Raw genomic sequence first — 20,524 nt, 5'->3', positions numbered from 1 at the left:
ATAATAATAATAATAATAATATTCTATAATTTGACACATCTATTAAAAAATAAAAAAATAAAATGTTTTATTTCGCATTTATGATTAAAAGCTTGTTTCTAAAGCATTTTAAATCCGTATCTTTATAAAATAGAAAGTATTGCAAAATTGTGAAAAATTTGAAGCTCTTGATAATCTTCACAAAAGAAGTTTCAAGACAGCTTTAAAGTAAACTATTTAATCTTTTGTGTGGAAATAAAATATTGATTGTAAAATTTGTTATTAAGCTTCGACTGTAAAAAATTCAATAGAGGTGTTCTAGGTGAAAACTTACCTTTTGATAGATTTTACAGAGTCCGAATCGGATCCTTTGATGTTGTATTTGTATTCATCCAATTTCACCATCAAGTCATATTTCACTATTTTTCACTTTATAGTTTTACAATTTACACCAATATATGAGATATATTTTCGCAACTTTTAACAAAAGATGTTAACTTCATATAATTTAATTTTTTATTTAATAAAGTTTTATTTGATTTAAAAATATTTTTGTAGTATTAAAATTAATTGTAATTATAATACATTAATATTAATTCTTAACATTTAATCGCCAAACAATTAATCGTAGCTCATCAAATAATTTTACTTGCTTACTGAAGAAAATACAGAAACTATATCGGTTGAAATATTCATTCCGAGATAACGTAATTATGAAACATAATTATACGGTATACATTGTAGCATGTCATTATAGTTGAATTGAAGTAATATCGTCTTAATGCACAACGTACGATATCGTTTCAACGAGACTGCACTAAAGAAATAGAATTATTGGGATCAAATCGTAATATTATAGTTTAATCAAGGGATCATTTTACACGTTTCTGCGTTGGACATTGTTGCGGTATAAGCGTGTGCTGCGCGTTATTGTTAGTCATATTCGCTTGGCGTCGTGTCCACATATGACGTGTTGACCTCCGCTTGACTTGGACCGAATGCGCGGCATACCTTAGTGACGCAAGTCTTACCCGCAAGCTCAACCGAGCTGAAATGAATAGATGAGCGTTCTTGTATGTGCAGACCTTTATGTCGAGCCTCCTTGAATCACACAACGTGTCGAAAGAAGCGGGGTAAATGTAACATATATTTATAGCTAACACGTAACAATAAGTATGAGAATTATGAATAAATTATTAGTCTCTTCAATTTATTTCATTGTTCGATTTTAATTATTTAATACGTAAAATTTCAATAATGATAGTTGAATAAAGAGCGGTTTATGAATCGATGTTTGATGAATTAAAAATTATCTAACAATCATGAATTTCTGTAAGAATTTTGAAAAGACTGAGGAATAATTGGAAGTTCGCAAAGCAAGATTGCTTATCAAATAATAACCGAAGAATCAAAACGATGAAGATCGATACAATAGTGGCAAATTAGCTTAAAATTTCGTCTTGATTATAAGATATTATTATCACGTGTTATTGAATACAGACTTTTATCATGAGTAAAGAATTTTATCAATTAATGCATTATCTGCAAATGTCAAAGCAATGAATAATTTGGCTCATCTAGATTTATATGTAGATTTATATTTATATGTAGATACAAATGAGCGATGCCTTTTAATGATAAAAAATGAAAGATCTTTTATAAACTTGATAAAAACATAGTATATTCTTGCACTTACATCATTAATTATTTTATTAATTGATTGATCAGTTATTAATTTTACAATTTCTGAAATTGTTTTTTTTTATATTGAAAACAAAAGAAGTATTTGCAATTCTTTAAAAAGAGTCTATCAGTACGTATTGCTTTTTCGTGAGGAGAATCAACTCTTTGACAATTACGCTACAATTAGTAATACTGACGTGTAACGAGTATAAAGTTTCTGTATTACGATATTGGGTAATCAATCAGCCATATCTATTTTCCTATTATTAACGAGTGATATTATCAATTGTGCAACTACTATCACTAAGTGTGTTATATTTATCATTGTCGAATACATCCCCGAAAAATATTTATTTCTTCAAATAGATAGTGACCCATTAATGTCATCATCTATCAGAAGCGATTTGTATCAGTGTGACAAATATTTTCGATTCGATTATGTGTGATACGTGCGTTGTTCATCGAACTATGATACTCAGTTATGAATTCACGAATTTCAGGGGTGCAACCCATCATGCTGTTCTTCAAATGTTTCACTCCTGTAAGTACATATCGTGTGCGAGTGAAGCGCTGAGAGCACGGCACGCAATCACACTGTATATACATACTATCTGTATTGCACTTATAATTATAAAGCAAATCTCTCTTCTCTGAAAGAAAAAAGAAAAATCTATGAAACGCACAAATGCACTGGCGTCTGCTTTCCGCCAAAATGCGGTTCAGTACACAGGCATTATGTACAGAATTGTCCTGCTTTTATCGTATTATCTTTCCGTTAAACACAGTCGTCCAAGACTTTACTCTTCAGCAAATTTATTCGGCAGGGCTACTATTTATTTCGTTATCTCTCAATACTGGCATCTTTGTAATTCTGTTATTACCTCGGTATTTCAATTAAATTAGGATACCTTAAAAACGCTATGTCAACTACTCTTTTACCGTTCGCGAAAATACTGACGTTCGATCTTGACGAATAATCGGCGGGATGAGCTGACGCGATGCAAATCTCTAATTACTTTCGGTAGAAATGATAGAAACTTAGCTTATCGCTGTTCGCCAAGACTGGGCCGAACTGATGCCATTTAATTAGAGATTCGCGATGTGGAATGCCATTATCGTGTCTGCGTCAGTTGAGGAAGTGCTTACCCGTATTCACGAGAACACTCGAAATGCACAAACATTGTGACTGAGCTTGTCGTTCTGTTTACAAATTGCTTCCTATACGTCACTGTACACGGATGTATTCCGTAATTCACGTGAAATACTCGATACTGTATATATAATAATGTATGTAGGAATAATATTTTATAAGAAACGTCCCCAAATCCGAACTGCACTGATAAATTTGATTTATCTTGCAATCTCGATCTATTTCCTAGAAGAACATTGAGGCGTTAAACGCCCGTACATTTAACGAGGGTAAAAAGCTTTTGCGAATAAAACATTTCAGAGCAAACAATTTTGATAATTTTGACACAGGTAGATTTTGATTTTATAAAATTTTAATTCGCGAGATTTAATTTGATATTTCTCTATTGGAATACGTAATGTTGGTAAATGGAAAATTGTGTGAAATAATATGACATTTGACGAGCTTATTTCCATATTGTTAAATCCGTAAAATGGAGATTGTTGCAATGTGGAAAAGATTAAAAGAAAATTGCCTTTATTGCTGAGGTAAAATTGATTTCAAATTTGTCAAAGTAGCTAATATTATAGCTTGAATCGCTTCAAGCATATATTTCAAAAACTATATTGCATTAAAGATTTATATAATTTACATGTTTTTATATCTTAGGACAAGAATGTTTATCGAGAATTTAATTTCGGTAATATTTTTAACGGTAATACTTTTAAGATCTCTCTCTAACGAGATTTTAATTTAAATGTTCCAGTTTTATTCGTATTTTAATTTTTGTACATATATATATATATATATATATATATATATATATATATGTACATCTGTGTCACATATGTATATATGACACAGAGATGTGTTCGCAGTACTTTTTTGTTTCGATGGAAGAGAAGGAGGAAAATTATACGGAGGAGACGTTTTTGGGCTACGTCCGGAAATTAATCAAGGAACGAAATTACTTTCGCTCGTGAGGGGTCCGACATTCCATCTCGCGCGCGAGTATTAGCGCCTGACATACGATGGTGCTATACTACTTGTCTTGTTACTAACAAGCTGACGCACGTCGTGAGAAATGAGCCAGCTTCAAATTTAGACGTTTGAAAGCGTATAGTAGCTTCCTGATTTAAAAAAAATATATAATAAATTTTGACTGCTTCGAGAAATATTTTTCGAAACAGTTTAAACGATGAAATCTCTCGATTTTTTTACAACAATCGAATTGCACCGTAGTAAACTTTTCAAGGAGCTATACTCCTTAAGTATATCTCCTTAAGGAGAATATTACTTAATGCATTCTACGTTAGCTGTTATTCCGATAAAACGTAAACATTAAAAAGAAAGCAGAGAAATCATGATTATTATTGATTCAATCAGAACAGTCAGAAAATTAATAAATTTGACTATTAAATTAGATCTATGAAAATAATCTAGAATTTTTTTTGCGGTTTCTTTTTTTTGGAAATTACATTTACAAATTTACATTTTTCTCGTGACGTTCCAAAGTGTAAGAGACTTTATTATTTGCGAATATATGCAGCATTTCATTGACGGAATTTAAATGCAAGTGTATTAATCACGAACATATGAATTACAAAGCTAATAGGTTCTACTTTACATACCCATAAAGCGATAATCAAAAATTATATTAATCGTAAAATTAATGCTTATAACACGGACATCATGTGGAACATATATTAAATGACTAATAGGGATATATCTATCTATCTATTCGTCCGTTAGCATAGTTCTGATTTTCTCACGCCGTCGCGCAGAAGGAACTTCCCAATAAAGACCGATATTACGACTTTTCTGGTAATAAACTTCCTGCTACTATGGTAACAGCGTTTAATGTGCCCATTGCGACGCGGAGGTGGGTTCGCATCGTGACACGATCGGTTAAGCTTCCGGTTCAAGCATTAAGGTGCGAGTAAAAGTCCATGTTGCTTGAGGCTGGTTTCAAGAAAAAGAGATTTTAAGGCTTTGGGGAATTATAAATCTCTGAAAGCTCTGGTAACTCTGAAAAATGGATAACATAAATTCTTATTTTACACAAGAGTGCGTTTTATGGTACTTTAATATCGACTTGATAATATATATTGCGATCTAGGTATTAAAACTGTAAGACAGATTAAAATCTAGAAACCTAATCTAAAATTTTATTAAAGATAGGATAGTGAAACACAAAGCAAATTAAGATTTTACCAAAGTTAAGGCCAATTGAAATCATCTAGAGAAGTATGATCTTGACATTTAGTTTCTTTTCAGAAGTTCAGTCCGTCTGTATTTTCAATTATTAATTACTTGAAAATTGTAGGTGTCTAGATTTCCCTCGGGAAAAGAATTTAAGCTGAATTAGCTGTAGGATTTCTTTTATGAAAAGAATATCCAATAGTTTTTAAAACCTTTGCGCGTATTACGTTATGCTTGGTTTTGATCTCGTACCACGATTGTACAATCCGAGAGTGTTTTTTTCCGGCTCTTTGTTCGCATCAAGGGTAGAAAGCGCCTCGTAGGACCGAGGCGTTTATTCGTCTATCAAGAGAAACGGTCCCTTTTCGTAACGCATATCCGTCTCGAGCGGGAGGCAAACGATGCCACAATAGTTTGCGAAAAGAACGGAAGAAGGAAGCTTTATCCTTTGTTCCTATTCTTTAAATCTTCGAACGCGCGTAGCAGCTATCTGTCTTTCCGGCATAAAACGAAGACTCGCGCGAGACGCGCGACGCGGTATGTGTGTGTACCTCGCATATATATCTTCGATTGTACCGCGCAGATGCGAACTCGCGAAGATAACTATGCATTCGTGGCTTGTACGCTTGTCGGGAGGCGATAATCATCGCGGATGTATAACGTAGACAGGTTACACTTGTCGGAATGATGCCAAAACGATATTCGATTCTGGGATCGCGTGTTCGTACTTAGGGAAAATCATTCGGGTACGATGTACCATAAGCGATCTATTTTTCAGCGTTATGTTCAATATGTGAGTTTTTCCTTAATTTCTGTTCTTCCCTTTTCAATCATCTCGGGAAAATTGACTAATGGCTAAAAGAATTGCATTTCTATCAAAATTAAAGCTTGCATATACAGTCAATATCAATATTTGATGCTGAGCAATTATGCTGACTATAGAGAACACACGTTACGTCGGTAAGATAAAATAATATTACGTTGATAATAATAATACGTCAATTAAGCAATATTTGTTGTGCAATTTGTTGACATATGCATCGTGTAATTAGTGTTATCGCTTAATTCTATTTATATTGTTGAATTTACATGAAATTAAATTTATTCGACTATCTGATTATTTTATTTTTATTGTTTATTTCTTTGTTTGCCGATATAATTATTTCGTAATGTAATAAAAACAGTTTACTCTTATCATTGAATGGTTAAAGAAGATTAATAGGAAATATAAATGGATATGAAACGCCATTTTACTTATTTAAATCCCAGAGAGATCGTTACGATTAATATCACGAATCAGAATGAATTGCTAAGCCATACGGAAAATACGCAGAGAAATTGCGGATATTTTCGAGAAATGGAAGGGCGGAGTTTAAGTTATCTGTTCACGACGTAATTATCTGAGGAAATCTTGTATTTTCTTTTTTTTCTTTATCTTTACAATACATAAATTTATTGTAAGACCGTAAATTTATTTGTCCTCGTCCTATATATGTATATCGTATCTCTGCATAAGACTCTTGGAATTCTAATAAATCGATTTCGAATATAAATAGTTTTCATTCAGTCTATATTCTAGACAAATGTAGCAAAGTTATGAAGACGATTTCGCGTTGCTTTAGTTGAATGTTATTATAGTTAAACATTTCAATCTTGATTATATGAATTTAATTTTCAAACGAAGCAAAAATAATTCTGCGTGAATTTGTAGAGTAAGAAACGCGTCATATCAATCTGTGATATGGATACGTTAAATACTTTTTCTAATCCCAGCCTTACTAAAAAATAATATGTAATAGGAAAATAATGTTTATTTTTTAATAATATAATATTTATGATAACGTCTTTTGTTTCGCGTGTCTTTTGACACGCTCTTTTCATATCGTGACAGGGATGCGTAATTTCGACCCCGACTTGAATTACACGCATCGCAGTTTAGAAATAAAAACTTTGCTGGCGGAGAGTTTCATGATCATAAATGGCATTTCTACGGACATAAATGCAAGCGTTACTTACGAGACAGCCAGGCTCGATCGTAAATTGCCCGATGTAATTTATGGACGCGTATTCCAGACCGTAAAAGAATTTCGGATAATGGTGCCAGACCTTTCGACTGTTCTCCAATAATCAATGAGTCGTCTAATGCGAAGTGAGACGCAGCATACGAAGCATGAGCGAATTCGTAGGCATTTTTTTCTTCGTCAAGTGTGGCACTTGAAAACATTCGATACTGCACAGGAAGATCCATGTGCGCGAATGTTAAGAATTGTTACTGATGCTTGTAAATTAAATTGGAAAATTAAAATCTTTGACTGCTTTTTTTAGCTTTTTTTAGCTAGTGCTTTGACTTAAAGCACTGCTTTTTTTACAGCAACATATCAACTATTGCCTTCTCTACGTCTATCTTGATTAAAGTAATTCTGCGATAGACAACGTCTTAATTTTTTTTGTACAATGACATTTATAGATACAGTCTATGCATAAAATTTGTTTGGCGTGGCAGATATAAATTGTATCTCCGTGAACAAATCTATCGATTTTAAGACTCTATTATCTTTTCAATGACGCAACTCGATGACAGGGACTGCGCTGTTGTTATCGCTTATCGAAATATTTGTTTATTCGAACATTGACATCTCCCTATTAGTTTGGATAATGGAAGTTCTATATAATCTTTCTATTAACCTACCCTTACTTTGTCTTTGCCTTGTCGCCATACTCTTTGCCGTAGGACGATCGCCCTGTTTCCCCATTCATCTTCTTTCCATTTTGACCTTTAATCGAATAATCGGTTTGTACACAGCACCTGTGTATGTCGATCCGATACATGAGAGTCCGGAGTTTAATAACCATCGTGACAAGCCGATACGTGCCTTTCACTCTTCTTTCTCGTGCTTTGATTTTCCTCCTTTCCATAACAAATTCCATAACAGAATTACAGATCGGAAATCTAAAAATTGTTATCCACGTCGTCCGGAACAGGATGTTTGCCAAGCTCTATTCCGCCGTGAAAACTTTATAAATACACGCAGGATAATATTTTACGAGACTTAATTTTATCGCGCAACGTTATCTCGCAAAGCGGATATAACAGGAATAGTTTATCTTTAAAGAAAAGGAAATATGTGAACTTTCAGGCGAATTTAATCGCGATGAGGGGGTGCGGTTTCTTCGACGGTTGCGAAGATTGTACGAGAGCTAATATCTATAGAACGACAAGATCTCGGTGAGTGTGATAGCGTCTGATCAATTTTCTCGAAGAACAAGATGACCTCCGATAGAGAGTCTCTGCAACTGAAAGAATGCGTATCTGGCGTGCCCTACATTATCCCTCTTCATGTATATATCCGTATCGAAAAACGTTACAGTTTTATTTGCGACTGACATTTTTGAAATTTTTCATCTGTCTCGCATTATCTCGGTCAGCTCGCTCGAGAAACCGGCATATTGCAATTCTCCGACTGAACGTATTCGTATTCTGCCAATTTTCACTACATTTCTGTTTCTTTACAGATGAGCCGAAACGATCGGTTAAAACCGCTCTTCGGCCTGCACACTGTAGCCGCTGCTGTGTGAAAGAAAAACGTATTTGAAATAAGAAAAGAGAATAGTGAGTTCCAAGGAAGAAACTTGATATGATAAGCTCTCTTTTCACTTCCCGTAAACGTATTTATAAGATTAGAGAGCAAGTCTAAAAACGTTATTATACATAAGATGGCTTTTAGGATTACCGTTAAGTCATCGGAAAGTTACTTAGATACTAATTTAAAATTAACGCTACATTTTTACTTAAATATTTGAATCTTCTTCGGGCGCTAAACATATTCATAACATATTTATTCAGTTTCTTCAACTTCGTGCGAACTTCCTAAACACTAGCTTATATAAATTTTTCAATTTATAAAGTTCTTGGCCTGCAGCAGCAAAATTCATTTGTTTTTATTTTTTCACGTATTATATTATTTGATGAAAAAAAAATTGTTAGAAGAAAGATTTTATTATACGTTAATTTTACAGTCTTAAAATTTGTGAAAGGTCCTACAAAAAACTTCTTTTTCTCCGGATTTTTTCTTTAGAAATATTTATTACACTGTATCTACACTGTCTCTCTTATTCTTCTTCTTTATACTATTTCTACTTTTTCACTTCCGTGAAGCCTTGGATATTTTGCTGTGCTATTTCCACTAAAACTATCTGAAAATTTTCCTGCATATGTACAAGCATCTCGCATCGAGATGTCCCGCTCGCCTCGACCTCACGTTTCTCCGCTTCTCTATCTCCCTGCCCATCCTTTCTCTCCGTCTCTCTCTTTTCTCCCTCATCTTTCACTCCGCATTCGCTCCGCCGCTTTTCCCGTCCCGTCCGCAGGGACGATTGACGTATCGATTCCAGTAGGGTGGTGCAGTCTGGCCTTCGCCACCGTGTCTGCGTGTTCCAAAAGTGCTGGCGTCGTCTGTCCCGCCGTTCTTCGTCTCCCCCGCGCTCTCCGTCTTCGTCCTCGTTCACCCTCCGCCCGATCCTCCACCGCTCTTCTCGGCCTCCTCCTCTCTCCTCCTCCTCCGACGTGTCTCCTCGTCTCAAAATCAATGGGTCGAGTGCTCGCGGTCGAGCGCGCGAGAATCCGCGGCGACCAAGGGTTACGCGCGTGAGAAATCGGGGGATCGCCGGACTATGGGTTTTCTACCCATCACACCGCACACGCGATATATACCCGATCTCGCCCTTTTAATTTGTCCGACCCGTTGAAATTTAGTCGAGTACGCCGAAGGACGTCATGACGATACTTGGAATCATTATCGATCGTGACCCCCTGCTAATAATTTGGCGTCTCGTATCAGCGAAGCGACGATATAATGGGCGCGGACGGGCGTTGTCGCACAGGGGGAAACAGATATTCTTCTCGCGTAGGAAAAGCAACCTAGCAAGAGTAATTGAGAGGGTGTAGAAGCAAAGCTCGTGCTCCACTTTCTAAGTTACATAGGAAAAATTGAAAAGCCTCACATATGTGCAGATCTAGATGAAATTGTCTCTGGATGTTTTATCTTGTTTCAAAATTGAATTAAAAAGAAGTTTGATAATATAATAATTAAATTAATCGGGTTGAAAATTATATTTAATCGCATTTTTCTTATATTTTTAACTGATATTTAGTTTTATCGTATTATAAACATGTTTACTTACAATAATTTTAAATTACGAGAAATGTTAAATTACGAAATTATGTATGATAAAGAATATAGAATGTGAATACAGAATTAGAATACAGAATGAATACCTAATAAAATATTGAAGAAATTGAGAGAACGTTCGCCATATTTTAATTATTAAATTATTTTTTAATTATTATGGCACAAGTATTGTGTGCGTCATTCTCGACCTTTCAATTTTCGATTATATTCGGTACTCCGGCAGAAACCGGTGGCGGACCTGAAAATGTCACGGAAGTAATATTGCGAGCGAACAAAATGCGCGAGAGCGGCCAGGTGAGGTACGTCAATGTGATTGCTGTGAGAAAAATGTCCGGGTGTACATCTGAGAAGACGAGTAAGGGAATAGGAGGTGGATCACGCGAATCCCAACGCGAATATCATATTCTACAAAAGAGATCTGTGCGGAGATCGTGAAAAATATAGCGTATTTCACAGCGTGAAAACTTTTGACTTCTATTCTGATTGTCCTCCTGAAAGTTGTAACTTTAATTCTTTAATTTGGCTTTGATTTCGCATATATTAATTATTTATAAAAATATTGATACCATTTCGTTATTGCTGACTCTAATTGATGAAACATTAATTTTGTAATTAAGTATTGAATTAATGCTTTGCGTTAATTCCAATTCGCTTAAAAAATGCTTTTACTTTTGTTTAAAAATAGGTCCGGTATTTCGACAGCCTCACAAATTTTTGCCCATAACTCGCTACGAGTGATCATAGTCCCGCAGGGTACAACCTGCCGTTCGATCGTTTCCACTTGGCTGCTTCAACAGGTAGGCTGGTAACTGCGGTATCATTACGGACGTTTAATGTCCCCGTGAATCCGACATCAGTTTTAACGTGCTCATAGATTTCATTTTGCCACTTGAAAATGCATTACGTGTTGACACTTTCCACGTTCACAAATAGCAAGAAGTAATTTCTCTGAAAGTTAAAAAAGAAAAACTTGTCGTAATTACTTGTTGTCGGATATTCTTTTTTACGAAAGGTATTGCTTAATTAAGAAAAAACTGCCATTAATGCTGTTTATTTTATCGATAATAATCTTCAAGAAGATAGTTTATTATACGAGAACTGATTGTGTCGAATCTATCTTATTAATTTATCTTTAACACAATTTCTTGGTTTGTCTCTAATTTCACAGAATTATGTGGAATTATTTATTCTCACACATCATAGATATTCTCCTTCCATCTTGTCAGACCGAGCGATTTCTACTTTAGCTCACACGTAGCGAGTTAGACTCAATGCGTAAGCGCGAGGCAGCAAATCCTCTTAGAGTAAGCTAATTTGTTGCATTTGAAAGGCACATTGATATGGTAGATGCACGTAAGTGATGTATGTGGATGCAGATAAAGAGAGAAAGAGAGAGAGAGAGAGAGTGAGAGAAACATGCTTGCTCACTCGCAGGTGGAGAAGCAATTTGCAACGCCTTTACAATGAACAAATGGCACGCTTTTATGATACGCGCGTACGTATATCACTCGTCGCTCGTGACACTTGTTCCTGTCGTTTGTCACGCTGCCGTTCGTACAGACCGTTTCCAAGCTTTTATCGTACTTTTCGCAAATTCTCTGAGCATTAACGTTTCGTTCCATAATAAAATGTTGTTCCATAATAATATTAGCCCAAATCTTGAGCGAAACAATTTACTCTTTCATCAAAAAGTAGAAAAACGAAAGTATTATCTCTTTTTCTTTTGAAGCGTCCGTTTTACTTTCTATTGAGACCAGGCGTTGAATTTTCAATGACTATACTCTTTGTCTGGGAAATTGAGTATTCTTGCCGAATCTCTCGTAAATCCGGCGATCGACTTAGCAATCACAATCGGTTAAAGGGTTAATCACTCGACGGTTACATGAATTGAATTCGTTATACAAAGCAGACCGTGAACGAGCCGGGTGATAATGCGGGGTGACAAATCGGCTCAAGGTTCATGTCCAGACGAACTAATAAACGCACAGGTCGTGAGGTCGTTGACTACCCGGTCAGTTTGCGATTACGTCGCACCTCGTTCGTGTCTCGGGTTGATGAAACCACGAGAGTTATACCGCGTTTTACATAACGAAAATTGAGTTTGTTTACTGGAAATCATGTAAGCATGATGGTACCGTACGTGACCGCGATACGAAAGTTGATTGATGATTCCGTTTGGTGCTCAATGTTTGGTAAATAAATGACGTTATAAAATTTTCCGCAGCCGTCCATGCAAACTTATTTTTGGATTTGATCCAGGAACGCGAACGTGCTACGCCAGCTCGAATCCGAACATCGGTCTTCCTAACTGATTTAGCACGTTTCTTTACGGTACCACGTCGTAATGTCGCTATTAATCATTCTACTTAATTCATATTTAATGTGAATTCAAATTCTTTCTTTGCGATGCGGAAAAAATAATGTGATTTAGTCCCATAATTGAATTATGCACGGATTAAATATTTAGTCATCACGTTATCTTGAAATATTTCTAATTCGATAAATTTTTGTTGATAAAAAAAATAATATAAAATACGCACATAATATAATCTCTAAATATTTGCATTAGTTACTGTACGCTTTTTATAAATTTTGTAGAGACTCCTATTGACTTTGAAAGTCAAGTTATGGAATTAATTATGTAGAGCTTTTGAACTGCGGTAGGTACTTCGAGCGGCAATTTAAAAAAGCGCGGAGTAACGTATGTCGTTAATTTATAAGAAGTAGTTTCCAGGAAAAATTGTTTTCGAAGAAGAAGTGTAACTTCGATACCTTCATTGCTTATTCACTTGTTAATCGATCACATTGATGTACTTTTAATCTAGGTTAATTAGGAGAGCGAGGAGTAATTACGAGATTCTGATCGGGGCGTGGCCAATGTCAAGCTGACCATTGTTTGACACGTCACCGCCATTATCGGCGCGGTTGATTAATGAAATTCTGCTAGTCCTCTCAAAGTGCTCTTCCGCTAAGAGACACTGTCGAGAACTTTGCGACGGATCATTTAATAACGTTAATGAAATATCTGTGGCTTCGACATGTGATGCTGTTCTCTTAATTATTACTATTGGAAGTTTCGTGACTTTTCTTCTCTTCCCGCACGTGTTATAAAAAAAAGTGAATAGGTTGGCTAAGTAAAACATTACTGACAAATTGCGATAAATTAGGATCACCATATCATTTTGATGCCGAAAAGTTTTGTTGTGTCAAGAAATATTCCCAAATTTGTGTTGTTGATTCTTATTATAAAACATTGAAAATTTTCAAAATGTTTACGAAACAATTATCAGCACAATGTGGCTCTCGTTTTGATCTTCTGTGAATTTAGTCCTTGTTCACGCAATCGTTTCGAGCATAGCAGTCGCTTTGTGCGGCAATTGTTGCATCACGTTAAATGAAATAGCCTTTAAAATAACAAGGCCTTAACTCCTTCTTAGGGAACACGCTTTGTAGATTGCAGGTGATAGGAAGAAAGGGATGCGATAACAAAGTGGCGACTAGTCGGTGAGGCGAGAATCGTTGTAGCAATTCGACGCTAATTGCGAAATCGCTAGAAATAAGCACCGACAGGTATTGGATTAATCAAGCCGTACCGGGAGAATTAGGACGCGATTGTGGTCGCAGGTTGCTGGTTTTGTCCCGTCTATCCGCACCGGCACGGATCTGGATAATTGCGGAATGTCTGAGTGTGACCATGGCTTGTCTTCCGTACGCTGTGAATCCAGGAAATCCAATATTCTAGGAAAATGGGATACAGCTGTGCGTATAGGGCCTGAAGGTCTCTTCACTGCGAAAAGACGATTTCCATAGTCTTTCGCTTTGTTCCTTCGAATGAGGACAAGGTCTTGTTGCACTTAGAATTTACAAATATACAAAAAGATTCAATGAATTTCTCGATTTTGTTTAGTACGCTTTTTCTTTGCAGTAAATAAGGGGCAAGATCCACAACACATATCTAGAAATTTTTGACATTACGCTATTAAGCATGTCTTTTTTTCCACAAAACGATTATTAGACTGACAATAAATTTGAACTACCTCTTTGCAGGGTCTAAAATTTTGCAATTTTTTTTACATTAGTTTTTTAGTATTACGCACATCACGAGGAAGCTCTTATAAAAATATATCTCCAACCGCTTACTTTTCTAATTACTGAATATTGTATCGGATATTCGCAATTAATTTTCTTTCAAAAAGTTTGGGAAATTATATTTATTTATATTTAAGCATTCGATATATTTTTGTTGCTATATTTAATTTAGATATTACTCTCAGTGATAATTTATTTTATTAAGTGCAAAAATAATTATATTATTTTTCCAATAAAATCTTAATATTTCGTCATCGTTTCCTTCCTTGGTAGTTTTTGTATTTCTTATCCTTGTTGTGCTGGTTGTGCAAATTGTGGTGGAACTCTTGGGATTCCTGGGATCTGGTCATCATTTGTTGGCCATGCACTTTCAGGTGCATTTGGTGCACTTGGTACACTTGGTGCACTTATATCTGCACTTCCGGATGTTGGTGGGATCCTTCCAGGGGTTAACCCAGGTCGTAGGAACCAAGGCCTCGAAATGAAAGGCGGTTTGTTTGGAATAATAGAGCGGATTATTCCAAATGGACTTGGTGCACTTGGTGCACTTGGTGCACTTGGTGCACTTAGTGCACTTGGTGCACTTATATCTGCACTTCCGGATGTTGTTGGGATCCTTCCAGGTTGTCCTAGGGACTGGATCCTCAAAATGAAAGACTTGAAAGAGCGGATTATTCCCAATGGATCCAATGGATCCATGAATTCCAATTCATTCTTTGGCTGATTATTAGGTGGAATGGGGGTGCCTGATAACACGCCATTTGGGCCGATGGGCCAAGGTCCCTTTGCGCAGAATAGAACGTCATTATTCTCTAGAAATTCATCAATAAGCGATCATGTTCGAATTAAGACTTACGGATTGCTGGGCCGTGGCGCACACTACGACCGCCAAGACCATGAAGACCACTGTTATTTTCATCTTGCTATCTTGCCAATGCTTGCACTGTTAATGCTTGCATCGCAGTGCACTAACGATATTTATACCGCGCCGCTGACTAACGATCTGCTTGTACGCGTCTGTTTTGCCACTTGCGTAAACGTATTCTACTGTCAACTTTATTCTATATATAACGAGAATAATTAATAATTTCACAATGCATCAATATGTTCCACATTCTTTTGGGCATATGTCACTGATATGAAATTGCCATATGTGCGTGTATGCGGAAATGACGTCAGACAAGCGTATTTAAATAGATTCCGTTAAGCATCTCTTCAATTAACTTGCAAACGTACTGTGGAATGATATGTCTGCAACATTAACTTAATAGCTTTGTGTAATAGATTTACTTGTGTCTGAAGGGGGAAAGAAAGAGAGAGAGAGAGAGAGAGAGAGAGAGAGAGAGAGAGAGAGAGAGAGAGAGAGAGAGAGAGGGAGAGGGAGAGGGAGAGGGAGAGGGAGAGGGAGGGAGAGAGGGAGAGGGAGAGGGAGGGAGAGGGAGGGAGAGAAAGAGAGAGAGAGAGGAAAGAAGAGAGAAGAACGTTTAAAGGAAGAAATTGATATTAAATTCCCAGAATTTGTGTTTATAAAAATTCATATTTATATATTATATTCTCTCAATTTTTACTATTTTTTCCGTATACATCTAATCGACTTTATGGTAAAGAGATAACGCAATTCTTAACGTCTGCTGTAGCTCTCATTCAAATATCAAGGGCCAGATAATAAATTTTAAAGGAGACTGATTTTGAAATATCCTGAAAACGAAATCCGAGAATGATATAATACATACTAACTACAGGAATACTTTGTTTTATTATCTTAAGTTTAATAAGTACAAATTATTTTCCGCGTTTTTTTTAACCACGTGATTTTTTTTAATCTAGATATAATTATTTAGAAAAAGAATGAAATTATGTGCGTGTGAGTGTAGATTGCAAAATTACAAGTTGTAAAATAGAATGTTTTTTTAATTAAAAAGTATTCTCTTTTTTTAATATAAAAGGAGAAGAGATAGAGAGTTGTTTCACAAATATAAAATATTCTCTCAAATAGACTATCGGAAAAGGAAAATAATTGGACAACTGACCTGAGAAATAGATAGTACGCTGCCATAGAGAATACGAGAATGAAACGTTTGATAACTGAACTGAAAAACACTAAGCAGTTTCTTGCATAAAATACTATGAGAAAGGTCTTATCTGAAAGAAGAAATACTGAGTGCCTTTCTATACAAAGTAGGACAGTAGATCTTGATATTTGAAACAGGAAAAACCGAGTGCCCTTTTGTAGCAGACACGCGAAAAGGCGGATCTCGCAGCTGAAATGAGAAAAATGTAATATTTTCTTTAATTGATAATCAGTTTTAGTTGCGAAATCTGACGACATATTTCGGAATCGCGCCAAATATTTCAGTTTGACGTGTGCAATTTTAGAGTTTTAGCATCGAAACGCGACAACGTATGTGCAAAGTGTAAAGTGAAAATTATAAGAGAGCCCGTTGTCGAATTTTCCGATAACGATGCTCTAGATTAACTTTAATGATGTTTATTCCCTGTCGGAAAAGTGTAACCACTTCTCATAGCTCGCAGCACAATTTATAGTTCGTGGATTACGTCGCTGTCAGAACTCCCGCAACATCATTAACTTGCACCGGGAGAGGAATTCTCTCATGAATTCGCTGTATATCTAACTCGACAATATCGTTATAATTCCGGAGAGTTGTTGCAACATTCGATAATGCGGCAAATATGTTATGATTATCGTACGCTTGTGATAATATAATTATACAATTACACCGCAAGAGGGAAAGATAACTTAATCTCCGCTTACCATAGCCGTAGAAAAGCTTTCTCACACGATGATTTATATTTTTTTTAAATAAAATGTGGCGTGAAGATGTTTTGAAAACAATCGGTAACAAGAATAATTGAGTTTTACTATATACATAAGCGTTATGTAAACCTTCCTTGTCTCTCGCGCCATAGTCTAATATTATCTCTTTAAACGGCAATTGTTACATCAAAAGTTTCCTTTCCGCGGTAATGTTAATGTTTTAAGTGGACTTAACAAACACTCGCAATAATCACCTTAACGTTAGCCGATTTGCTTGCTTTTGTATCGTCATTGAAGTACGCATCGGCGCCCTGGTTGCGCGTTTCTCGCCAACCAACGCGTTTGCTAGAGGAATGGAAACGAGGCGCGAACTTTGACACTTCATCTTATTTCGCAGGGTTACTTGGCATCTTGGTAAACACCGTCTTTGATCGTTTTACCTAGTTTTCGCGACCGTCCAAAGTCGAAGAAAATATTTATTTGCCTTGTTACTTTGAAATTTTATACTTGGCGCATAGGGGTGGCAATTTGCATATCCGGTCGATATACACTTGCCAGGCTGCAGGCTTAATACAAACTTAATACTTTGAAGGTTTGGTTATATCTTTCTTATTTGAAAGGATACCGACCTCAGCCCGATCTCGCATTGAAAATTTGTGTAACTCGTGACCAAATTTGCCACGCAGCAAGCGCGATGATAAAAGCGTGCTGCAAGTAGGAATAACATCCCGTTTTGATACACACTCGGAAGATAGAAGCCACGGTTGCCGTGCATAACAAAGTTTCACACAATTCTCTCATAATTTCCGAGAAAGGTCACTCATTTCCAGACTAGAACGACTGACATGAAATTATTCAGCGATCCATGCAGCACCGGGTGTTCTCTGCGGTCGGCTGACCGATTTAGATTCCTGGTTTAATTCGCCAAGAGGCACGGATTTAGAACCTATCCGCAGGGTTTATTGTTCTACAGCCTGAGTTACATCGCGAACGCCATTATATTTGCAGTACCTTATAGATATATCCAGATGTTCTTAAAATATTTTGGCCAAATTTTAACAAAATATCTTTAATTATATTAATATAGAATGTGTTATACAGTCATACATATCTAGATTAAAAAATGTTTGCTTTTCTTTTGGTCTATTAAAGTTATCCTTTGTTAAACTAATGTTATTCTTTGTTAAACCCGAGAATATTTTAGTATTTAGACAATTTCATTACATAGTTGCAAACCCTTTAAGTTCAAATCAAAGGGTTTGCAATTTACGTGTAACGTATAGAAGTGGAGTTCCTTGTTTACTATTGTGCAAGCTGTATACATATCTTCTGCTTACGAAAATAGGAGAAATGCGTGAAACATCGTTTATGCTTCCTACGACCTCGCCGCAACTGAAAGACGAATTATCACACGCGTCGATGCATAAACGTCGGCGAAACCCTCTGTATCTTTCGACTTGGCCACAAGTCGGCCGCTGGCTTGTGACAAAAGGAACTCCAACTGCGCCGGATATAATGGGTTAAAAGCGTTCGGGGAAAACGTGCGCGAAGTTAAATCCCTTAACGACGAGAGCTACGCCAATTGACGTGGACGTGTGTTACGACGCTCGTGTTCCTAATCTTGTACGAGGCGTTGTGCCTGCCAGTCAACTCTAGTCAGAGATTAGGTGTTCCCAGATGATTCGAATGTCATGCGAGAGCTCTACATGCGGAGCCCACCGCGATGCAAAAATTCGCACAAATCCCAAACCTGCTCCTGAGAGCCAGAAAATCGAGTTTTTCTTCATTGTAACGTCGCTCAAACATTTTTCGTATCCGATCCCTCTTATCGTATCTGATATCGTTATATTATATTTAAGTTTTATACGGCCCTTTTATGGAGGCTCGACACCTCCATCTAAGTTCTCCATTTACTTTTCCCATTTTTCTAACTTTAGGTAGGAAATGTAATGGAGAAGATATTGTATCGAAAACACTGGCTCCCCCCCCCGTCAATTATTATTTCCAAATTCGGTTTCTTATGTCAAGGTTCACTTCTATTTTGAGTACGAATATCGAATAGCGGCGCGCGATCGATGACGGAAAATTTCATTGGCGTTCAGCGAGACAGAAATGTTACATTAAAAATATCGCGATATGCATTATGCATAAAGCCGACATTTAATTCGGCGAAAAACTGAGATATACGTTATATATCTTCCACGATTTCAGTTCGTAGAAATTCGTGTGTATAGCGGCGATATGGCGCACGAGAACGGTGGAGAAATGCGGTTGGTAAATTGTGGCTTCGTGTCACGCAGCGCGTGCGGACGCGCGTATCACGTGTACGGTCATTTGCACGCGCCGACTTTATCTGTAGCTGCGGACGCACACGATATAACACACGTAATCTTTTTTTGTCCTTCGCCGTTGGTTGACTGCGAATGCATACCGTGTAATGGAGACGAATTGTACAACGAATTACACGGCTCTTGTAACGAAGAAGCCCCGGCGGGGATTGCTTTAAATATCAGATTTTTCATTAATAGGCCACTTGTCCCGAAAGTTTTTAGCGCTAATTATTTACACGTATAAATGTATGTCGCTGACAACCTGAGAGAACATTAATTTACGTAATTTGCTTGATGTACCGCCGGACCCTTCGGGTTACGCTTCTCACTCGTTTTAAACAGACAGCGATTTTTTTAAAATAAGGCTTAACCGAGAATAGAAGCAAAATGATAACTATTTTTGTAAGATTCGGCACTTCTAAAATTAAATAATACGTAAATTAATGTATTTTAAAATTTGATGATGTTATTATAATTCGCTAAAATTGAGTCTCTGCTTCGTTAATTTTGCAATATCGTGAGAAAGAGATACTTTTAGTATCTATCTGCATATATACATTTATATAAAGAAAATATACCCTATCTCAACATTTTTAGTTTCCGCAGTTGTTTGTCGGGAACGTTCCGTAATTTTTGCTGCCGATATAAATGATGCAATTATTCTCGATAGTAATAAGCATAAAAGGAAAGTCACAGCGAGTCGATATCTGAGGTCAAGTGAGAGAAGATGTAATATATTACTGATATATATTGTCGCCTAAATTCGCCACTTTTTCTACGTCGAAGAAATCTCATTCCATCTGAAAGGTCCTCATCGACCGCTCTGACGTCGTAAAAGAAAAGCGGGCGGGAAAAACCGCGAGAGGCTTTTCAGAGTGCGAGCGCAGCTTTGTTTCGCTCTTTTCGTTCGGAAGCAAAAAATTACAAAGGAAAGGGAGATAGATGCTCTCTCTTCCCTACAAAGAATCTATAGAGAGCTTCTTCTCTCTTGAATGCAGATACAATTATGCCAATTTCATGATCCCTGGGCAGATCGTCAAATCATATCATATATAAGTCGTAAAACTTTCAACCCGTATGGATAATGGTTTGTTATTGTTGAATATTTCCAATCATTTGTTAAAGAGCTATTTGTCACGAAACCGGT

General features: G+C 36.4%; 2 protein-coding genes across 8 annotated transcripts in view; one reads left to right on the top strand and one right to left on the bottom strand.

Annotated features, from left to right (window-relative positions):
- The window catches only part of LOC139773534 (uncharacterized), a 129,833-nt gene that overhangs the window by 34,823 nt on the left and 74,486 nt on the right, over positions 1-20,524 (top strand). The gene's annotated exons all lie outside the window — the stretch shown is intronic.
- LOC139773533 (uncharacterized) lies at positions 14,451-15,284 on the bottom strand. Its single transcript, XM_071708030.1, has 2 exons — positions 15,128-15,284; positions 14,451-15,054 (listed from the first exon to the last, which is right to left on the bottom strand). Exons 1-2 carry the CDS (start codon positions 15,188-15,190, stop codon positions 14,557-14,559), a joined length of 561 nt encoding a protein of 186 aa, XP_071564131.1. The 5' UTR covers positions 15,191-15,284; the 3' UTR covers positions 14,451-14,556.

Source organism: Temnothorax nylanderi, unplaced genomic scaffold, assembly GCF_030848795.1.
Source record: "Temnothorax nylanderi isolate EJ_2023f unplaced genomic scaffold, tnyl_v1.0 TNYL_tig0063_pilon, whole genome shotgun sequence".
Classification (NCBI taxonomy): Eukaryota; Metazoa; Arthropoda; class Insecta; order Hymenoptera; family Formicidae; genus Temnothorax; species Temnothorax nylanderi.
This window is presented reverse-complemented; position numbering and strand designations above follow the sequence as displayed.

Bases quoted from the DNA above. Each gene is read 5' to 3' on its own strand.
- LOC139773533 (XM_071708030.1), bottom strand. From the start codon at position 15,190: ATGAAAATAACAGTGGTCTTCATGGTCTTGGCGGTCGTAGTGTGCGCC. The intron at 15,055-15,127 runs GTAAGTCTTAAT...TTCTGCGCAAAG, and splicing joins GCGCCACGGCCCAGCAATCC to GGACCTTGGCCCATCGGCCC.